The sequence below is a fragment of the Cyphomyrmex costatus genome, unplaced genomic scaffold (genome assembly GCF_001594065.2).
Source record: "Cyphomyrmex costatus isolate MS0001 unplaced genomic scaffold, Ccosl1.0 scaffold837, whole genome shotgun sequence".
NCBI lineage: Eukaryota > Metazoa > Arthropoda > Insecta > Hymenoptera > Formicidae > Cyphomyrmex > Cyphomyrmex costatus.
The window spans coordinates 246,341-265,386 of NW_017280416.1; the positions used below are offsets into that span (position 1 = coordinate 246,341).

General features: G+C 33.3%; 2 protein-coding genes across 6 annotated transcripts in view; both read right to left on the reverse strand.

Annotated features, from left to right (window-relative positions):
* The window catches only part of per (period circadian regulator), a 30,547-nt gene extending 20,541 nt beyond the window's left edge, over positions 1-10,006 (reverse strand). For all 3 annotated transcript variants that reach the window (XM_018549556.1, XM_018549555.1, XM_018549554.1), the window contains exons 1-2: positions 9,693-10,006; positions 1,770-1,853 (exon numbers count right to left, since the gene is read on the reverse strand). In XM_018549556.1, the coding sequence (XP_018405058.1) occupies positions 1,770-1,853; positions 9,693-9,769 (161 nt within the window). In that variant the 5' untranslated portion in view covers positions 9,770-10,006. The remainder of the gene's footprint in view (positions 1-1,769; positions 1,854-9,692) is intronic.
* A 3,318-nt stretch (positions 10,007-13,324) lies between these two features.
* On the reverse strand, positions 13,325-18,051 carry LOC108781556 (RNA-binding protein 45). Of its 3 annotated transcripts, XR_001940953.1 has the most exons (7): positions 17,856-18,051; positions 17,532-17,646; positions 16,121-16,917; positions 15,800-16,029; positions 15,551-15,691; positions 14,447-14,560; positions 13,325-13,464 (listed from the first exon to the last, which is right to left on the reverse strand). XR_001940953.1 is itself a non-coding variant. In XM_018549553.1 (6 exons), exons 1-5 carry the CDS (start codon positions 18,049-18,051, stop codon positions 15,578-15,580), a joined length of 1,452 nt encoding a protein of 483 aa, XP_018405055.1. In that variant the 3' UTR covers positions 13,325-13,464; positions 15,551-15,577. The 3 variants fall into 3 exon arrangements, 2 of the variants coding, with proteins under 2 accessions (XP_018405055.1, XP_018405054.1); XM_018549553.1 differs by lacking the exon at positions 14,447-14,560; XM_018549552.1 differs by lacking the exons at positions 13,325-13,464; positions 14,447-14,560 and adding an exon at positions 14,568-15,328.
* Between the last annotated feature and the right edge of the window lie 995 nt (positions 18,052-19,046).

Here is a 19,046-nt window from a genome sequence, read left to right on the forward strand (position 1 = left end):
TCAGGATAGCATTACGTCAATCTTAAATAGATTAATTTTAGGAGCTATTAAGTTAATCACAATTACAGATCATATTAGTTAGCAACTTAAATGTCACTGTAAACGATACTCGTTTTTTATATTTACAAGCCGTGTAAAAATAAAACGCGCAACGTGAGGTAATTACGCGTGACTGCAACGTGCATGAACACGATTGATCGCAAACATTTTCTCCCGACGACTAGTTTTCTATCGAAATTTTCATTAAGGCAACGTATAATACGATTACTCTGATAACTGATTACAGAATACGTCATCAGAATACTTTAACTGAACACGTTACGTTTATAGAACCTACTATTCGGCATTAATCAGAATCTTTTCATGGAGATTTTTAATTAAAAAAATATAGCTATTATATTTAAACGTAAATTTCTTTCTTAAAATTGTCTCGTAAAATTTCATTTTAGATATCATTCGCCAAGCTAGTGAAATTATGTAACAGCAATTAAGGTATGTTTTCCGTGGAAATTTTTACTAAATTTAATCATTCACAATCGACCGTGAGTTTCAGGATCGACATTTGCTTATTATAACATTTATAACCGCGCCTCATCTCTTTTATCTATTACGCAACAATACGCGGGAGTGACTGCGATGAATACCTAGACCGGCACGTGGCGTAACACGTGCTGTTTATGGGCATCGCTGCTACGTTGATCCCGCTCTAACTGACTTTAATCATTTTATTTACATACTTATATATAATGCAGTTACGCGATGGCGATACCCAATAGAATGATACGTGATTGTTAGTCTTTGTCGGGAAAGTCGATGGCAGAAAACTCTGATGAAAATAAAAATTGAAATCAAATCGAATATAAGGAGAGAAAAGGCTTTTAAAGGGATAAAAGAGACTAGTAAACTGTTATATTTTGTTGACTCAATTTCCACCATTTCATCTCCTATAGAAGTTTCGTTACGCTTCCATAATTTGACCTTTCATTCGTCTTACACTATTAAATTCACAATGTCAAATTATGCCTAATTTGAATTATTTTTTATCATTCTCGTTATTAATAAATACGGCTTCTATGCAATCTCTCTAAATAATTACATAATTATTTCGCTTCTGACAACAGATTTATTATAAAAATATATGTTGTTTCTAGAAAGCTACAAGGTTTTTCTAAGATTATTTATTAATTCAAAACAAAATTTATTACATTGACTTTTCTCAGGTTTTCAAGATTGCTGCTAATATCGAGAATATAATATCGATCATTCTCCACATGCCTTTTCGCGGATCTTTCTCAGGCTGTTCCGTTGCACGCATAATGCGCATGATATGTATCATTTTATTCTTGTTTAACACTCTGCGACTAATAGTAAGTACAGAGAAATCTCACAATGGTAATGTTTCTGCAAATCAGCTGCGCGAAGTATGTTTAGCTATTACATTTGCAATCTAGTCGACCAAATTGCCAGGGGATTGTCATTTAAAGCTCGCTCATGCTCTAAATAGTCTCACACGTTATTAAACGGTTCTGTGTCACGTTTGTACTCTCCATTTATTCAATCCGGGAGTTATATAAAATTAATGGCAGCTGATTAATTTCAATCCGACATTTAAATTCATATTCAAACTGTATTTTATGTATTTTGTACATCCTTTTCCGATTTCGATAGTCTTTATTAAATTTGTGCAATCTGTCTTACACATAGAGATATAAAAGGATTCATAAATTCAAAGTCGTCTGCGATATTTTAATAAACAATAATCTAGTTACCTGAATGCGAAGGTCGAAGGACGTCTACCGTAATAACCGCTGCTCTCGGAGCGATTGCTGTTTCTCGAGATCGAGCTGCCGCTGCTGCAACAGATATCGAGATGATGATAATTGAATTTGTTCTAAAAAACGACACTCGGAAAGGTAGTCTTTTTTCATTGCAACAAATAATATTTAATCACTGCAAACATTATCACTTTCGACGTATAATTACAAACACCTTCGCTCAATTTGCAAATCACTCGATTGTATGTCCGTTCCAGTCTATGTAAGTATACATAGTTTAAGCCGGTTGCTAAAATGTTAAAACTTTTGGCAATATTGCTCATCATGCTTGAGAGTTTTACATAATTATTTTCAGGTCTGTATCTAGCTAAATTTTTAAATATTTCAGCAAAACTGTCCTTTTCATGCGTAATTAATTTTTCTTTCGTTTCTTTCCATGGATAAAAATGAAGATGAATCGTGCAAGAAGTTCAGATAAAAAGAACAAAATTTATTGCCACTTGATTTTAAGCGGAAAATTAGCAATAATAATGAAAAGTAAGCATGAATGACGAACGCAAATGTCAGTTAAACGGAGACTGTAAATGCCAGAGTCCCGGAAAGAAAGGAAATACGCAGTTCTCATCCACGTGCAAAGTGTTGATTACACGACAGTTTCATGATATGATGAAGCGAGATAGTAAATTTTAAAACGGTAATAAGAACTGTGCCAAATGTGAAACGTAAAATGCGAAAGAATGCGAATCTTGCACTTTTATGCTCGACTAAAGATTGAGATTGAGATTAAAATTGAACATGACCAATCAAAACAAAATTTACTAAATTTTATATTGATTTTCTTTCCTTTGATTTAATTCAATCTCAATCTCAGTCTCTATATAATTTACATCTATATAATACGAACATATTATAATAATCAAATTTTGCGATCAGTAGGTAAGAATTCCAGTTGGGATTCCTTCTGAACTAGTTGGGATTGCGCTCGATCGCGGTAACGTGCATGTGCAACGTGCGAAATGATTGCAAAATCGCGGCATAGTAATCTTGTAATGGCCTCGGCCGCTCGGGAAAGCGGCCTAGTTTACACTAATCGCTTAATCGACACAAACTATGCACGATGAATACAGCATTATGAATACCTCAGTAATCCGTAAGTAATCCTCAACGTGCAAAATTAGAGCGATTTTTATAAGTATTTTTTTCATTTTGTTTTTAATTGAATTTAATTTAATACTTGTATTTATCGCTGATATCTAAAAATTCAGGTAGATATAAATAATTGTTAGACTATCAAAATAATTATATAAGAAATTTGAGCATTGTGACATTGTGAGCAAAAAGTTGTGACATTTTAGCAATCAGTTTGAGTCCTCATAATTATTTTAACGATCCAAAAAAATTTGCAAATTTATATCTACTTAAATTTTATAAATATATATTTCGGCAAAATTATTCTTTCAATGTATGCGTCGTATACTATTAAATTACAAAGTTAATAATTAGAAGAGAATATCTATGAGAATTATGTCACTAAGTCTATTATATAATAAGAATGATGAACAAACGAGCGAGTTTAGTGCACATTACTTTAGCTTGTGATTACACAATTCGTTCTTATTGAAAGAATGGCTTTGTGCTGAAATATCTAAAAAATTTAGTTAGATACCAATCTAAAATAATTTTATTGGACCATCAAAATAATTATGTAGGACGGTTAATAAACTGATTGCTAGACTTAAATTTTTTTACAACGTTACTTAACAAATTTGAAAATCCTGTATAATTATTTTGAGTATCTAATAAAATTAGATATTGTGTTAGATATGTAGTTAGCTAAATTTTTAGATACAATAAAACAAAATTGAATATGCCTTTTTACACTTTCCATGTAAAAAGGCATATTCATTAATATAAAGTAAGTCAGTTACGCGATTCGAATTCGCGACCAACCGGTCGCGAATAGGAAAAAAGACCCTCGATCACATGTTCGGCAAACGTGACGTTCGGTTCTCTTACGCGCAGCCTCTCTCTCCCTCTCTCTCTTTCATTTACTCTGTGTAGTGTTTCTTTCTCGGACCTTTCACTGTCCCCATTATTCGTCGGCCGTCACCGATCAACCGACCGACCGGCCGCGTTTGTTTGGAAAAATTATTGCATAAGAAGGCACGCCGCTTCACGTTCGCGGCCCCGTGACTACTGCGAGGACGAAAACTACCACAACGAAGCCTATCGATTCCATTCGCCGATTACGCTTGAGATTTATCCAGGACAAGAGATACCATAGACTTAGGCGAGAAAATAGAATAATATCTAGCCCTCTCGTTCTCAGGCTGCGCCTCCGGTTGCATAGCGTTATGCTAAAGTGAATTAATCCATCGTGTGTAAGTTGAAATGAATTAAATTTGTAACACACTTTCACATACATAGACGGAATTTTTCTAATTTCTGCCGAGATTCAAGATATGTATGATATTTGATAACATATATCTATCCTAAATTTCGTAAAATAATAATTTACACTTAAAAAATGTACTAAAATTTTAATTATTTGAATAATACTAATATAACTTTTTTTTACGGGAAATAAATAATTGCTAAATAAAAAATACAATATGATTAAGTCAAATAAAATGATTAAGTTAAATAAATGCCTCTTGCATTAAATAAATATATGTTCATATTTTTAATAAATATTCAATTGGCACTATTCAAACAAATATTTATTTAGTATACTTTTTCTCTCATTGTTAGTGTAACATTATTTACCAATTTGTCAGAGCATTAATTTTGTTAAAATTTCATTAATAGTTATTTATTAATAGTTATTTGTCGCTATATTAAAATCATAAATGATTTCTTACTTTTCTTTTTAATTATAAACGTTGATCCGTTTTCTACGCTCTTCGTATCAATTTGTACAAAAGCGAGTTCCACAGATTTCGTTACTAATTTTAATAGAATGGTATAACTTTAGAAGCATGTCTGTACGAGAATACGCGCCAATTATCAGCATGGATCCATAAATGGTCTACAAAAGCACAGGAATAGATATGCTGGCGAAATGTCACGTTACAGCATCCCGTGCTCCACAATCAGCGAAACAAATTGTTAAGTGTTTACGGTGCCTGCACGTGCTGAGGATTTACGCGTATACGTCGCACGCAACTGGGTGCAGAATCGATTTATGACGCCCACGATGTGTCGCGTGATAAAACTGTATAATTATTCCGGGCTCGCCCGTTATCCGCGACTATTCCATCTCCCGGTCTACCTTTGATCGGTTGTCGTTGATCTAAATCTATTCAGAAATAATGTTGATATGACTAAAACTGCACAAGAATATCGAGATTCAGTTTTGCACAAGAAAGAACTTTATGCAAAATAATCATGATCTCACGCTGTAAACTAAACATTTTTTGGCAAGAGTGAAGAACAAAAATGCCCCCCCCCCTTCTCTTTCCTTTTTTATAATTATTAAGCAATAGTGATCTGGAATTGTAAGAGTTCAAAGTAGCCTAACGTAGCTTATGATTGGTTTTACGTTAAATGATTCGCTTCTAATTAAACATTATTTACACAATGCTAAAACTATACCTAAGTTAAAAATTAAATTGATTGCGAAGAATTGATTTTTAGCAAATCTCTTCACATTTCGATATTATATATGTTACGAATCTACGAAGTCACTCTCGATAGAAAATTAAGGACTTACAAAAATTCTTCATGTTATTAAAAAAAATGTTATTGTACTTTGATAATAAAAAAATGTTTTTTTTCATTTATGCTAGTTTTCTTTATAGTTTATTTAAATACAAAGGCACTCTAATAATACCACAAGATTTTAAGCTTGTCTTTATTAGTATGCTGTATTGAGCTAAGAGTGTTGTGAGTGTACATTGAAATTAGAAGTACAACTAAAGTACTAGATTCACGCAATATTAACTTAAATAATTATCTGACACTTTACATGTATTATCTGTTTTAGTAACTATATGTTAAAATGATAAGCACGCAAATCGTGGGTACATTAATAGGACTATGGTCCTTTGGCGGAGCACAAGAATTTAAACATTTTTAAAATTTTTATTAAAAACACTATAAAATATTAACATTTTATAGATTAAAAAATATTATTAGAAAAAAGAAATATTGAAAAAAGACGATATCGATTTCAAACAGAAACAAAATTAAGACTACAATAATAAATTCAGTAATATGAGCTAGCTGACTTAAAGGCATACTAATAGAGACAGATACTCTCTATCTCTCGCGAATGAGAGAAAGGACAATTTGAGAATTTCTACATAATTCGAGGAGACAGGTCCGTGCTATCTAATTTGCATCAGTTGCATGATATAGCCGCATTGCGATCACGTGGTCGAGTGATCGCAACTTGGCCGAAGTCTCCTTTTCGTTCGACCTGTTTTCGCGGGGTAGTTTCGCAATTTCTCTCTAGCCGTGTTAACCAAAGGACGTGGAAATGTAATCAGCACACATGTATGGACACTCACACAAATAGAGAGACTGAGAAACTGGTTAGCCTTAACCGAACCGTGTACGAGTTTCTGTCTCTCTCGCGCGTTGCTCTATTCATTCGCCTCTCGCCGTCATGAGAGAAAAGCGTGTCAATGCCAAGAATCGCGAGGGGTGCTTTAGAAAATGCGCAATTAATTAAACAATTATGATACGAATTTGGAACAATGAGAATAAAGCTAATTAAATTAGAGGAACTTTACATTGATCATATTATTGTTTAGTGCTTAAATATTTCTGTGCATATTTATATATACATATTTGATTCCGCAAATCGTGTATCGATATCTTTTTCTTGAAACGCAATTATGAGCAGAACCAGAGCAGTAATATCATTTACTAAATTGACCAGAAGAAATTAAAATTCATATTGATAAGCAATTCAATCATTTTTAATGCTAATAAGTTAATATTTATTAATAAACTAATTAGATTTATTTCTATTGGTGTCCAAAGAGTGATTAATTTTGTAATTAAATATATTATATTTTGTGTTATAGGTTTAAGGAAATGTCAATCAAACGATTAGACGATTATAAAGAGATAAATATATATTTTAGGAGATAATATATTTTGAAATTTCAAAGAGGATGATTCTTGTTCCTCCAGATACAACCATATTTTTACTTTCTCTCTGACTGCAATCTGGGTCTTCTTCCTTAGTTCAATTTTTTTATTGTTCTAGAGGCTTCTAAAAAAATCGGGTTTATTTCTTAATATTCTTATGTTGCATTATATTATTACATTACATTAAAATTTGAGCAAAAATGAGGGTGAGATTTTGCCAAGGAAGATCCAGATTGCAGACAGATTGCGGAGGGACATTATTTATCGTATGCACTTCCAAATATTTTTCTTAAAAAATTAATATAATTTTTTAATTGTCTCAGAATATCAAAAAGATGATATACAAATTTATCAAACTAAATATCGATGCGAATAAGCCATTTACGGTCAAGCTGGATCTTGGATGCTTCTAATATTTCGTGTGAATTTATATACTATGTATGTAGATCTCTAAATGCGCGCCGAAATTTTTTCAGACTTACCACGCAAACTAAAAAACTACCGCAGTACTATCACGAGTTAAATTGACTAACAATCTAATAATTTTGATGCTCATTGCATCTTGGATCTTAATAATATGTTGAATGACATATTAAAATCTATGAATGACATGTTAAAAATCTATAAATAATTTAACTACATTGCGAAAAATATTACCTCGACTGGGAGTCGAACCCTTTCTTTCCTTTTTGCATTTTAGATCTTTCGAATCCAGTTTGATATTTAACGGTAATGAGATTTAATGATAATCAAACTGCGTATTAGAGAAGAACATATAATTAGGACATTATGAATAACGTATGTATATATAGAATTCGCAGAAGCCAAACAATATTAAACCAGTGATTTGAATTATATATAAGTACGTAGCGATAACCCGCCGAAAAGCTGTTCAATCCGAAAAGATTAATCAATCGTAATCTACGTGAATAGAGATTAATCTATCGATTTGAAAAAGAGAGCTAAAAGAATGTCCAGGATAGTGGAGGATATAAATCTCTATTGTATTCGAAGAAATGTAATTACGAGGGTCTGTTATGACGCCGAGCTACGGAATAAATTATATTTGGTATTGCGCCAGGTATATATTTAACAATATAGCTATGTCGGATCCGTTATTTTCGAGTAAGTAGGAGGTGAACAAACCGAGGGGACAAAAATAAGAAACAATGAACTTTATCAATAATCTCGCTGCACTATCAAACACGTGCTCACACGTGTTCTTTTTATTGTTACGCTCGTAATTGTCACTGCAATAAGATTTCTTAATTAAAATTTTGCAAATTATTGCTTTGAATAAAAGGAATGTATATATAAGTGTAATTTCTATATCATTTGACATGTTCCTAATATTATTATACTTTCCATAATTGTATAAAAATCTTTTTAAGCAATTGCAGGCAATTCGCATTCAGAATGCGAGGGAATCGTTACCTTAAAAACACATTGATACGTATATGTTCGTAAAAAGAAAAATAAAGCAAAATCGACAGAGCAGAATAGAGATAAAAGCTCATAATATAAAACAAAATTAAATACGGATAAAATGCAATTGAACAATGTGGATGGCGAACGATGTATTGTTGAACGATAAATACCCTTCGGAGTGATTACATTTGACGCATGTAATTTATGAATGAACAATACAAACGGCGTCCCAAACAGTTGTCAAAGCAATCGGTATAAGTATTCTTGCGTGACGGTCATGTTTTCAATTTATTACTCATCGCTTTCGTGATACTGATCACACAACATTGATCGCGAAAGCGAGAAGCAGTGTGTCATCCGATGCACATTCCGGTGCACTTTGAAATACACGCTCATGATTAGAAGCCGGAAGAAGATTATATCGTGTATGGATTGTTGGTGTAGCAATAAATAGTTACGCGCATATCAAAGCATAAATAAAAGAGTGATTCCTTATAATTTTCCCCAAATTTTATTACGAATTATTTTGAAAATCAGAAGATATAAAAAGTTTTTTTATATCTTCTGATTTTCAAAATAATTTATAATAAAATTGTTTTTTTTTTTTTAAACACAGCTTTACTGAAATATTTAAAGTTTTAGTTAAATAAATTTGAAAATGTACATTTTGTTGGACCATCGAAATAATTATTTAATCAAATTAATTTATTGTAAACAAACTTCGTTAATTGTGTAGAATGTTTAAACTGATTGCTAGAATGTTCAAAATTGTGTGTAACATTGTTCTTATATAAATTAAATTACTTATATAAATTAAGCTTACATAAATAAGATGTAATAAAAGGCAATAGGAATCTGCGCTGTAAATAGTGCGCTAAATTGTCATACAATCAAGATTGCGCAATTAGCGCACTAATTAGAGCATAGATTCCTATTGCCTTTTATTACATTTTATTTATCTATATTTGATCATGAAGAATCTTAATTGTTATTTTTTAATTGTTCTTATATTGTTTGAGATTTCTACAAAATAATTTTGATGATCAATAAAATTATTTTCAGATTTGTATTTGTATCTATAAATTTTTATCAAATCTAGTTTATAAATTTTTAGATATTTTAGTAAAGTTGTTTTTCCCAAGTGTTTATCGATAAGATTTAAGACATTGGTGATTTGAAGAAAAAAGAAAAATATATAAAATAATAAATTGTTTTAAAAAGAACCTTTGATATTTTATTCGGTTTATGAAAGAACCATTTTTTTATCCATATAAATCAATTAGGAAAATGATATAGCTGTTTTCATATAGTTTCAGAACGTCTCATTATAATAAAAAATATAATGACCAAAAATCTTAACGAGCGCGAAAAATAGTAGATCGCGCTCACCTGCGTTGCGATTGGCTGTTGCTGCAGGTGTTGGAGTATCCCGAATCCTTGGTATTGTCCACGGATACCTCCTCCATTCTGCGCTTCTCAAAATACGAAATTTTCCCCCGATAAAAAGAAACGCGCTCCAAAACCGCCTCTCATCATGCACACGCACTCGCGTCCAGTTTACGATTCATCTCGCCTTTCATCTTTGCGGATCCGATCGTGGATTTGACAGGAAAGATCAAGACGGAGAGGAGAAGGATGTTCGTCGGGACTGTTTTGATGCTGGAGGTGCGCGACGGCGGGCGGGTTTGACGCTCGCCGGATTCCACGCGCGGACTGACTCGCCGGCACCGGCTCTCTCGGCCTAGACTCGATCCTCGTCACATTAAGTCGGCCGCACGTTCTGAGACACGTGAGCGCGGACCACCCGCGCTCACGTCCCGCTGCGGCAACCTATATCAGAGGAAGTTGCAGCTAGAGTCTCGCCGCTTCCCCTCGCTTCGTTCATGCTACCGTAATTGGCGACCGGCACGATTAAAATAGAGACACGCACGTTGCATCGATGATATCGTAACGTTGACTCTTCGCTTTGACTCTTTTTGCATCTTCAAATTTTTGGACGATAAAAGGATCGTCCGGATTTCTCAGATCGCGTTAGTTTCATAGTACGTTCTTATTTTAAAATATTATTCTGCAATCCGAGTCTGCTTAGAGCGAAATTTCGTTCTCCAATTTCATCCTAATTTTTGCTAAAATTTCAATTTTAATTACATAAAAGTTTAAAAAAAATTTTTTAGTAAATAATCTAACAATATAAATAATGCCAATATGAGTCAACACAAGTTGTTCATTTGTGTATTAAAAATTTATTTATTAACAAATAAGATGAAAATATTCAAGGACTCTTAGTATAAAAATAATCAATATAAATCAGAAAAGGTGATGTAAGAGTCAAAAGATAAAAAATTCATTTAAAAATAATACTATAATGTCAATACATTTAAAATTTGAAAAGTAATAAAATATAAATATAAAACTAAAAAAATATATAAATATAAAAATTACTTAAAATTAAATACATGACAAGTTTCGGCTCTAGGTTTGAGCTCTTTATTTATTAAAATCTATACATGTATATGTTTTAACACTTTTAACCCTCGGTTTCTCGGTCCTTATCAGTACAAATAAGAAGAAATCAAATTAAAATCTTCAAAAGAAAACAATCCAGAACATGGATTAATAATAAAAGTCATAAATTGGTACCGGTCAAGATCGGATCCTGCACATGAAATTGTTCGATTTGATGCGCAGTACAAAGAGTTGAGCGAACCATAAAAACACCGACAAATTATTAAATTATCAGATTTAATAATTAGCTAGGAAACAAATTGCTAAATCAATGTTGATTTCGAACAATAGACACATTGTTAGTAAGTAATGTAAGAAATGTTGAAAAGTAATTTTGAATTTTTTCTAGATTTTTATTCAAAATTTTAGATAAAATTAAAGAATTTTTTAATGCAACTTCGAAATAAATTGGGGAATGGAAGTAACGCAAATTATAATTATAAATTAATAGACAAAAGGGATTTCACGAAACTATGGCTGCGTTCGGAATTGACGCTCACGCGCTGTAAGCTTTACTACGTATTTTCTTTTAAGAGTAATATAATGAGTGGTAAAGGTAGAATGTGTGTGAAGTTACAGCGAGTAGCATCAATTTCGAATGCAACTTTTCTATTATTTCCTACAATTGAAGCTGCGAAACGTATAAAAAAAGTATAACGAAAAGTTTCACTACAATATAGTATATGTTACTCTTTTAAATTTAAAATTTCAAACATTTCCAATTTTTCGATAAATAACATAAAAATCTTCAATTTTTAAACATAAAAAAGAAATCTAAAAAATTTTGCTGGTTTCTCTTCATTTCATTCATCATCAATAGTAAATAATTTGCTAGAGTAAAAAAAACTTGGGGTGGACAAAAAATTCGGATAAAAAATGTGAAAATACAAATTGCAGACGAAGACTTAATTAATGTCTTAAGATGCTAATGTGGCTCTGTGATTGGTTTATAACATCTTAAAATAGATATTAAGATTAAAGGGGTATAACTAAGTAAAAGCCTTAAAAAAAAGGCTTTATCAATTTTTTTTAAAGTAACTATAAGTTTTAGAAAAGATATGAATTAATATATCAATTGGGCACACTTTGAAAACATTAAAAAAATTGTTATGTCAAAATATATTACAAATATATAATATGACGATATTGCACAACATTGTAGACTTCCGTTTAAAAACATGGTTCATCGGCGGCATAGAGAACTCAAGTTGTAATTATCTAAAATAAAATTTATTTTAAAATTTCAAATCTATATGAGTGTAGTTTCAGTTAAGCATAGCGTTTTAAAATAATTTTTAACAAAATGGCAGCGTTAAAAAAATTTTAATTTCACTACATTTTGAACTTCTTAAAAACATCTCTTTCCTTGAAAACTAACAATTAAAAAAAAATTCCTACGCTCAACTGAAACTATACGTTTTGTGAAATTACTGTTCAAAGCTGAGCCCAATCAGTCGAAAATTGTTCGAGTTATAGACGCCGCGGCGCCGCCAGTTGAAAAGTTTTTGAGAAAAATACGTTTCAAATTTCAATATTGATTATTTAATAGAAATCTATTAAATTTGTCAGCTTATCATAGTGAATCTAGTCCAGGACCATAAAATGAATCGTCTGTAGCAACGGTTGTATCATTTATTTTATAAAATTAATGATTTTATAGTTGATAAGTCTGATTAACGGAAAAATCAAATGGCTCAGATGATATAAATTTTTTTAGCATAAGTGCTCACAAAATCTACTGGTTTCTCTAATTCATATCTATTTGGAGAACGTTGTCTTTTTCGATCATCACAATATCTCTTACGATTATCAAATTTTATATTTTATCTATCTTTTATTTCGTGCAGAAATAAATATTGACGCGTATTGTGCTTCGTGCTACGAACAGCTAACGGCTATCAAACGAATTTTCTTCAATTTAGTTTTGAAACACGCACGCACGCACGCACGCACGCACGCACGCACGCACGCACGCACGCACGCACGCACGCACGCATAAAAAAACACTTTATACAACTAAGCACTTTACAGAAAATAACAATGTCTCAATCAGTAAAATATGACGTATTAAACAAAATTGCTATGAATAATTGCTAAAAATGTTAAACAAATGCATTTTGTTTGTAGTTAAAAACATAATGCACTTCGAAATATCTATACTTTTTCAGTATATAAATTGACGAAAAAAAGCTTCTGAATACCTCAGCGTATCTTATAATGTAAGTCTTTTAATACTAAACACTATGCCATTTCTAATTAAAGAAATAAAATTTAAAATAAAACGTATTTTAAAAATCTACTTCTTTCATATGTATATATTTTTATCAACATTTACGTCTTAAATTAATACTTTTTACCAGCAAGAATAAACTCCTGGAAATAATAAGGCTTTTAAAAATAGAAAGACGATAAAAAACCCGCCGTCACTCACCATTATCTAATGGCATATACATATAAAAGTATAGTCTTAAAAATAAATTTTTACGTGCAAAGTGAATATAGCAAATAACTGTGTCAAAAAAATATAATAATTTAATATATTTTGTAAAACTTTTCCGCCTCTCTCATATACAATTTCATAGAAATATTATGATCTTACGCTGCTAAAAATATCACAGTCTTCAGGTACAGTGCTTCGTGGAATCCTCACAGTATCCTGGAAATGAGAAAAACACATATCAGATTATCAAAGAACGTAAAATCAATTAATACAATATTAGAGACAGTAAACAATTAGACAAAATACAATATTTCATTCAAATAAATGATAAAGAAAAAAAAAATCAAGTGAAAAAGTCTGTTTTGGGGTTTATTGCGTATTTCATGTGTATTTGATATTACCAAAGAAAACAAGTCACAGTTACAGTCTCCTGGGACATCATCCGGTCAATACAGTGAGAATCTAACGCACGATGATACAAAAATGTGTGACCATCATAAAACATTCAATTTTGTGCGTTGATCATTGAGTGTGTGACAAGGTCAATTGGTATCGTAATGATGGATATCGGGTAATCTATTTTGTTGAAAAATTGTTTCTCTTTTTTTTTTTACCGTAAGCAACAAATTTACGCTTCCTTTTTTCTGTCATGCTTTGAAACAAAAAACAGTCTACAGTACATTTTACTCCTACATTTCGTTCCTACATCAACTGCTTCCAAAACAAGATTTTACCCAATACTAAATTGAAATTTAACATCGATATGTATAACATTGAGTATTATATATCTTATATATATTAGTATACGGACCTTTTTTTAATAAAAATTTTCTTGCGTAATAAAACTCAAAAAATAATTTCTCGATAAATTATTTTTCTTTCGTAAGCTGTTCGTTTTTAATAGAAGAATTTTATGTACGAAAACTTTTTTAAACGCAAAAATTAAAGATTAAATTTTTATTAATTAAATAAAAAATTCAACTAGTAATGTGTGTGCGCGTAAAAAACGCGATTTAATTAAATGTTTTACAATTTCATTACGAAGCATCAATAAGTTAAAATATTTTATATAAATATGAGTCAAACAATATGACAAAATTATGACATGCCATATGAGATATGATTTTATCAAATAACAATTTTTCTTACTATCACCACAGCATAAAATAAAAGTTTTATTGATGTCTCAATAATATACCTTGTTTTGGAATTACTTTTGTCCGCAATAACTTTAACTTATCGTTGTAAAAGTTGTCAATAGCGTATAAAGTATAGATACAAATTATTTGCTTCTTCTCTGCACGCAATATAACTATAAAAGAAAAGTACAGAAATTTAATCATAAATTAAAGGTCTCTTTGTTAAACCTAAGGCATGAGTTATACCTAAAAACCTATGCGAACGCGCAGATAATCAGAGCCATAATTGTTTTCATAGATTTCTCACAGTTGCCAATGTTGAATTTAAAACGTTTAAGATGTTCCGTATCATACTACGAATGCATCCTTTAAGTGTCGAAAATGTATCATTTCAAAGAAGTGTAAAGCTAAAGATTAAAAGATTAAAAAAAGATACAAATACATATATATGCGAGAAATACAATCTGGGAGACAGACATATATCAGACATACATACATCTGGTTTATGTACCTCATCAAAGTATGCATGCTTTGCCTCCTCTGAGTCTCACAATGTCTAAAGGAAGTACATTGCTATAATTCAAGATGTGGAAAGATTACTTTTCACACATGTATATAGCGAATAGGTACTCAGTGATATCGGCCGTTCGCACAGGCCTCTTAAAGTAACAGAAACTCGAGTCGTCCGCGCGCGCAACGTATCGTGTGTAAAACGGACATGTAAGAGGATAAAAAGTAATAGTAGTAGTAGAGTAGCAGTTAAAGGTTTCAGTAACGTAGAGAGTTGCAGCTGCGCGAACGTAAGCGAACAGTTAAATATATATAGGTAGGTAGTTGGAGTAGTTTTCCCTGGATGCACAGGCCCTTGATGTGGTCAAGTGAGTAGTCTTTAAATTCGTCTCTTTTTGTTGCGTGCGTCCGGCTTGTGTATACCAGTCAGTCTGTGAAGACAAACAGCAAAAATTACATTTTCTCCTGCCGTTTTTCTCCCCCTGCCCGAGGAGGAGGAAGAGGAGGAGGAGGTAGATAGAGAGAAAGAGAAAGAGATAGAGAAAAACAGTGATAGCGTCGGTAAAACAACGTCTCGGGGTGTACTACAACTATTACAAAGAAATGCCTCTCTTTTCCTTCGCGCCACACTACGCTACTCGTCTACTACTTACGAGATACGCATTTTTATTAGAACACGTTCAATTCTCGTCCTCATCAGTTCGTAGGCGTTTTCGTCGATCCTCACCGACGTTTCGTTCCTCCGCCTCGAGTACCTTCAATCGAGAGCCACATATCTCTTGACCATGCAGGACCTAAAAACATATTTGAATTTAAAAGCATCCACATGTTTTGAATATGAATGACTTGGAATATCTACGCAGTCAAGACGAAAAGAAAAAAAAAAGGAAAGATGTACGTACCTCAATGGCTTCATTCGCGCTGCTAACGCTGGCGTATTTTGCGTATCCACAATTCTTGCCAGGTAACATGTATACATCTATAAGATTCCCAAATCTACAGAATGCATCCTTCATAGCGTAAATAGGTGGCACCGGTGGGCCACACACAATGAAACATCTCTTGGCAACTTCAGCGTCTATACTCGCCATCGGTTGTATCGGCGGTAACTTCACGGATATGTGTTCTAAACCTAAAATGAGAAACGCAACGATACTTGATGCACAACGTATTGTTTCCTAAGTGCATCGAGCGCGCTGGCAAGATCGTCGAATTTGACTCACTCGGTGCCGTCAGACCTGCAGCTTGAATCAATGATGTAGCTTGTGCAATGGTCTCTGCCAGATGTACCAAATCCGTCCTTGCACTAGCGCCACTACCGGTTATTGAGCCGCCAGATTTCGACGAGCTTTTCGGTAACGCACCAGTCAAGTCCGGTTTGACGATCATTCGATGACCAGGTGGATATTCAAAACCGTGAAATTTCTCACGCGCGTATGCCGCCGCGCTCGGATTGTTGTATACCACCACTGCTTGACCACGTGGCATCCTGTATCTCACGTCGGTCTTTAAGTGGCAGTAATCCAGCCCAGGTACTATGTCAAACAGCTTCCACAGTTGATCCTGATTCAGGGCCGGATGTGCGATTACCTGCAGATGCGTGTAACCGTCCGAATTGGAATAGTTAGTAGCAATTTCGAGGCTGATGCTACTCTTGCCAAAGTTCGAGGAGCCATAACTGGTACTGATACTGTCGTATGCGGTACCAGACGATCCATTATTGTACTTGGCTTCGCTGTGATCAGGCTTTGGCTTCTTTGGCTCGGCGAACACTGCTTTGTACTTCCTGTCACACTCCTCAAATGCCCGCGCCGCGCTAGATACCTTCTTGAACTTGACGTAGCCAAAGCCCTTGGATTCATTTGTGCTGCGATCCTTCACGACAGTTGCATATTCGATTGCACCAAACTTTGAGAATTCCTGTTGTAGCTCGCTGTCAGTCATTGTTTTCGGTAATACACAGAATAAGCGAATCCATCTCTCCTCTTCGTTCGTCTCCCGCACAGAACCTTGATCCCGACTGTGAATAATCAGTTGAAAACAAAATGCCGATTGGAGCCAAATGTATTTCAAACAAATTAAGTTAATTTAAGTCTAAATATCTAAACTCTAGATCAGTTTAAATTGACTTGACATTCACATCTATTGTTTTCCTTTTTCTACCTCCAATAACTCTTAATACACATAATTTCCTGGTTTTTATCATGTCATGAGTCATTCATAGGTCAATTTTCATTATTTTTACAAGCATATACCCACAAAAATTATTAATATCCATTTCAATCAATGTACAGTTGAATTTTAATCTCTGTTTATAATTAATTCTTTCAATTAATTAATTTTCTTTTTCTAATTCTAAGAATTAAAAAAAAATAAGTAAAACTAAGAGTTAATCTATATTGAGAGAAATGGAAATAAGTTAGAATAAGTAAGATAGTATAAGTTAGAACAAGACAGCATATATAATAAAAAGAAACAATGCATGTACCATTCCTTTGAATCATGTTTTGACACAACTGCTTGTGGCCAGATTCTGTTATAAGATCTTTAAATCTGAACATTGATTTCCATCAATGCCCATAATTACAAATCTTGAATTGGTATTGATTGAAGCAAATAATATGAAGAACTTACTTTGAGGCGATCATCACTTTGATAGCTCTGCCCACTGAGCCCAGCATCTTGCCATTCATCTCCTCCAAAGCAAACGCCGCTTCCGATGTTTTAGAGAACTTGATGTATGTGACACCTGGGGCGGTAAACAGCGACGGACATTAGTATAATATATGTAGGTATATACCGGCGTATACAGAAAGAGAAACACGCAGGTAGTACCTTTCCCGAGACAGAAATAAAGAAGCTGCACGTTAAAAGGGAAAGGAAAGCGCAATTTCTTTTTTCAACGAGCAGCCCGGAATTTATCGATTTTATCTAAAACAGACAGCGCAGAATCATCACCTTTATTGTCGCCCGTGCTGCGATCCTTAACCACCCAGATATCCTCGATCTTGCCGAACTTCTCGAATGCTTTTCTGAGGTCGTCCTCCTCGAGACTCTTGTGGCAGATGACGAAGAGACGCGAGTTCGGCGGGTCGTCGTTTTTAGAACGTAGATCCGTCTGCGTATAATAATCCCGTTCCTTGTGGTCGGCCATTTTCCAAACGTGAACACGGGCGCTAGCTACCGCGAGCGCGGACTATCTACCGCGGCAAACAGCGGCAAATGCGGTAATACCCCACCGCTGTCGGCGCTATCCCGACTCTCCGTCTACTCGGTGATCGGTTTGGGTGGGTTCGGGCGACGCCGCGACGCGCGATGATGATGGCTGCCGACGGAGGGGTGACCCTCTCCCTCCGCCTCCTTGCCCCGCAAACTAATCCGCACGGCTGGTATATCCTTCGAACACGAGATCAGATATTGATAATTTTATTTTCGCTCATTTGTAAGAAATAATGTGTTGTCTTCTTGGATCTAATATAAATTAAAGAATATTATTTACTTACATATACTTATAGGGAATGTACGATAAGATTCCGAAGGCATGCATAGAACGCTATCATTGTAATCATGATTGTAATATCTAAGTATATATAATGATAGTGCTTGAAAAATGTACGAGAGATCATCATGGAGTTTGCCATAGAATTCAAAGAATTTCATTATCGTAGTTTTCTGTATTAGTTGGACAGTTCAAATTAGATAATACGAAGTCAAGATTAGAAAACGTTTTATATAAAGAGTTTATATTTATGAAAATTTAAGACGCCTAGTTGTGTTTTGTTCTTGAAAATGTCTGAGAAGTCAAATCGTAAAATATTGTTTCAATTATAAAAACTAATAGAAGCTTGGAATGAGCCTTTCCTATAAAAACGTGTGGCAGGGACTTGTAAATTAAGAGAATGACAATTATATAAGCTTATTCTTTTTAGCTAAACTTCTTGCACGGTTTATCTTTCTCATTTTTCCTTTTTCTTTCTGTGTTGAAGAAAAAAAAGAAAAGATGAACCGTGCAAGAAGTTTGGCTATGTGCGACTAATGCCTATTTCTGTCAATAGTTTAATTCTAATCTGGGTTCAATCAACTCTTCATCTTTTTCTATCTTAAAGAATAAAAAGGGTAAAAAAAAAAGAATAAATTAAACCGAGATTA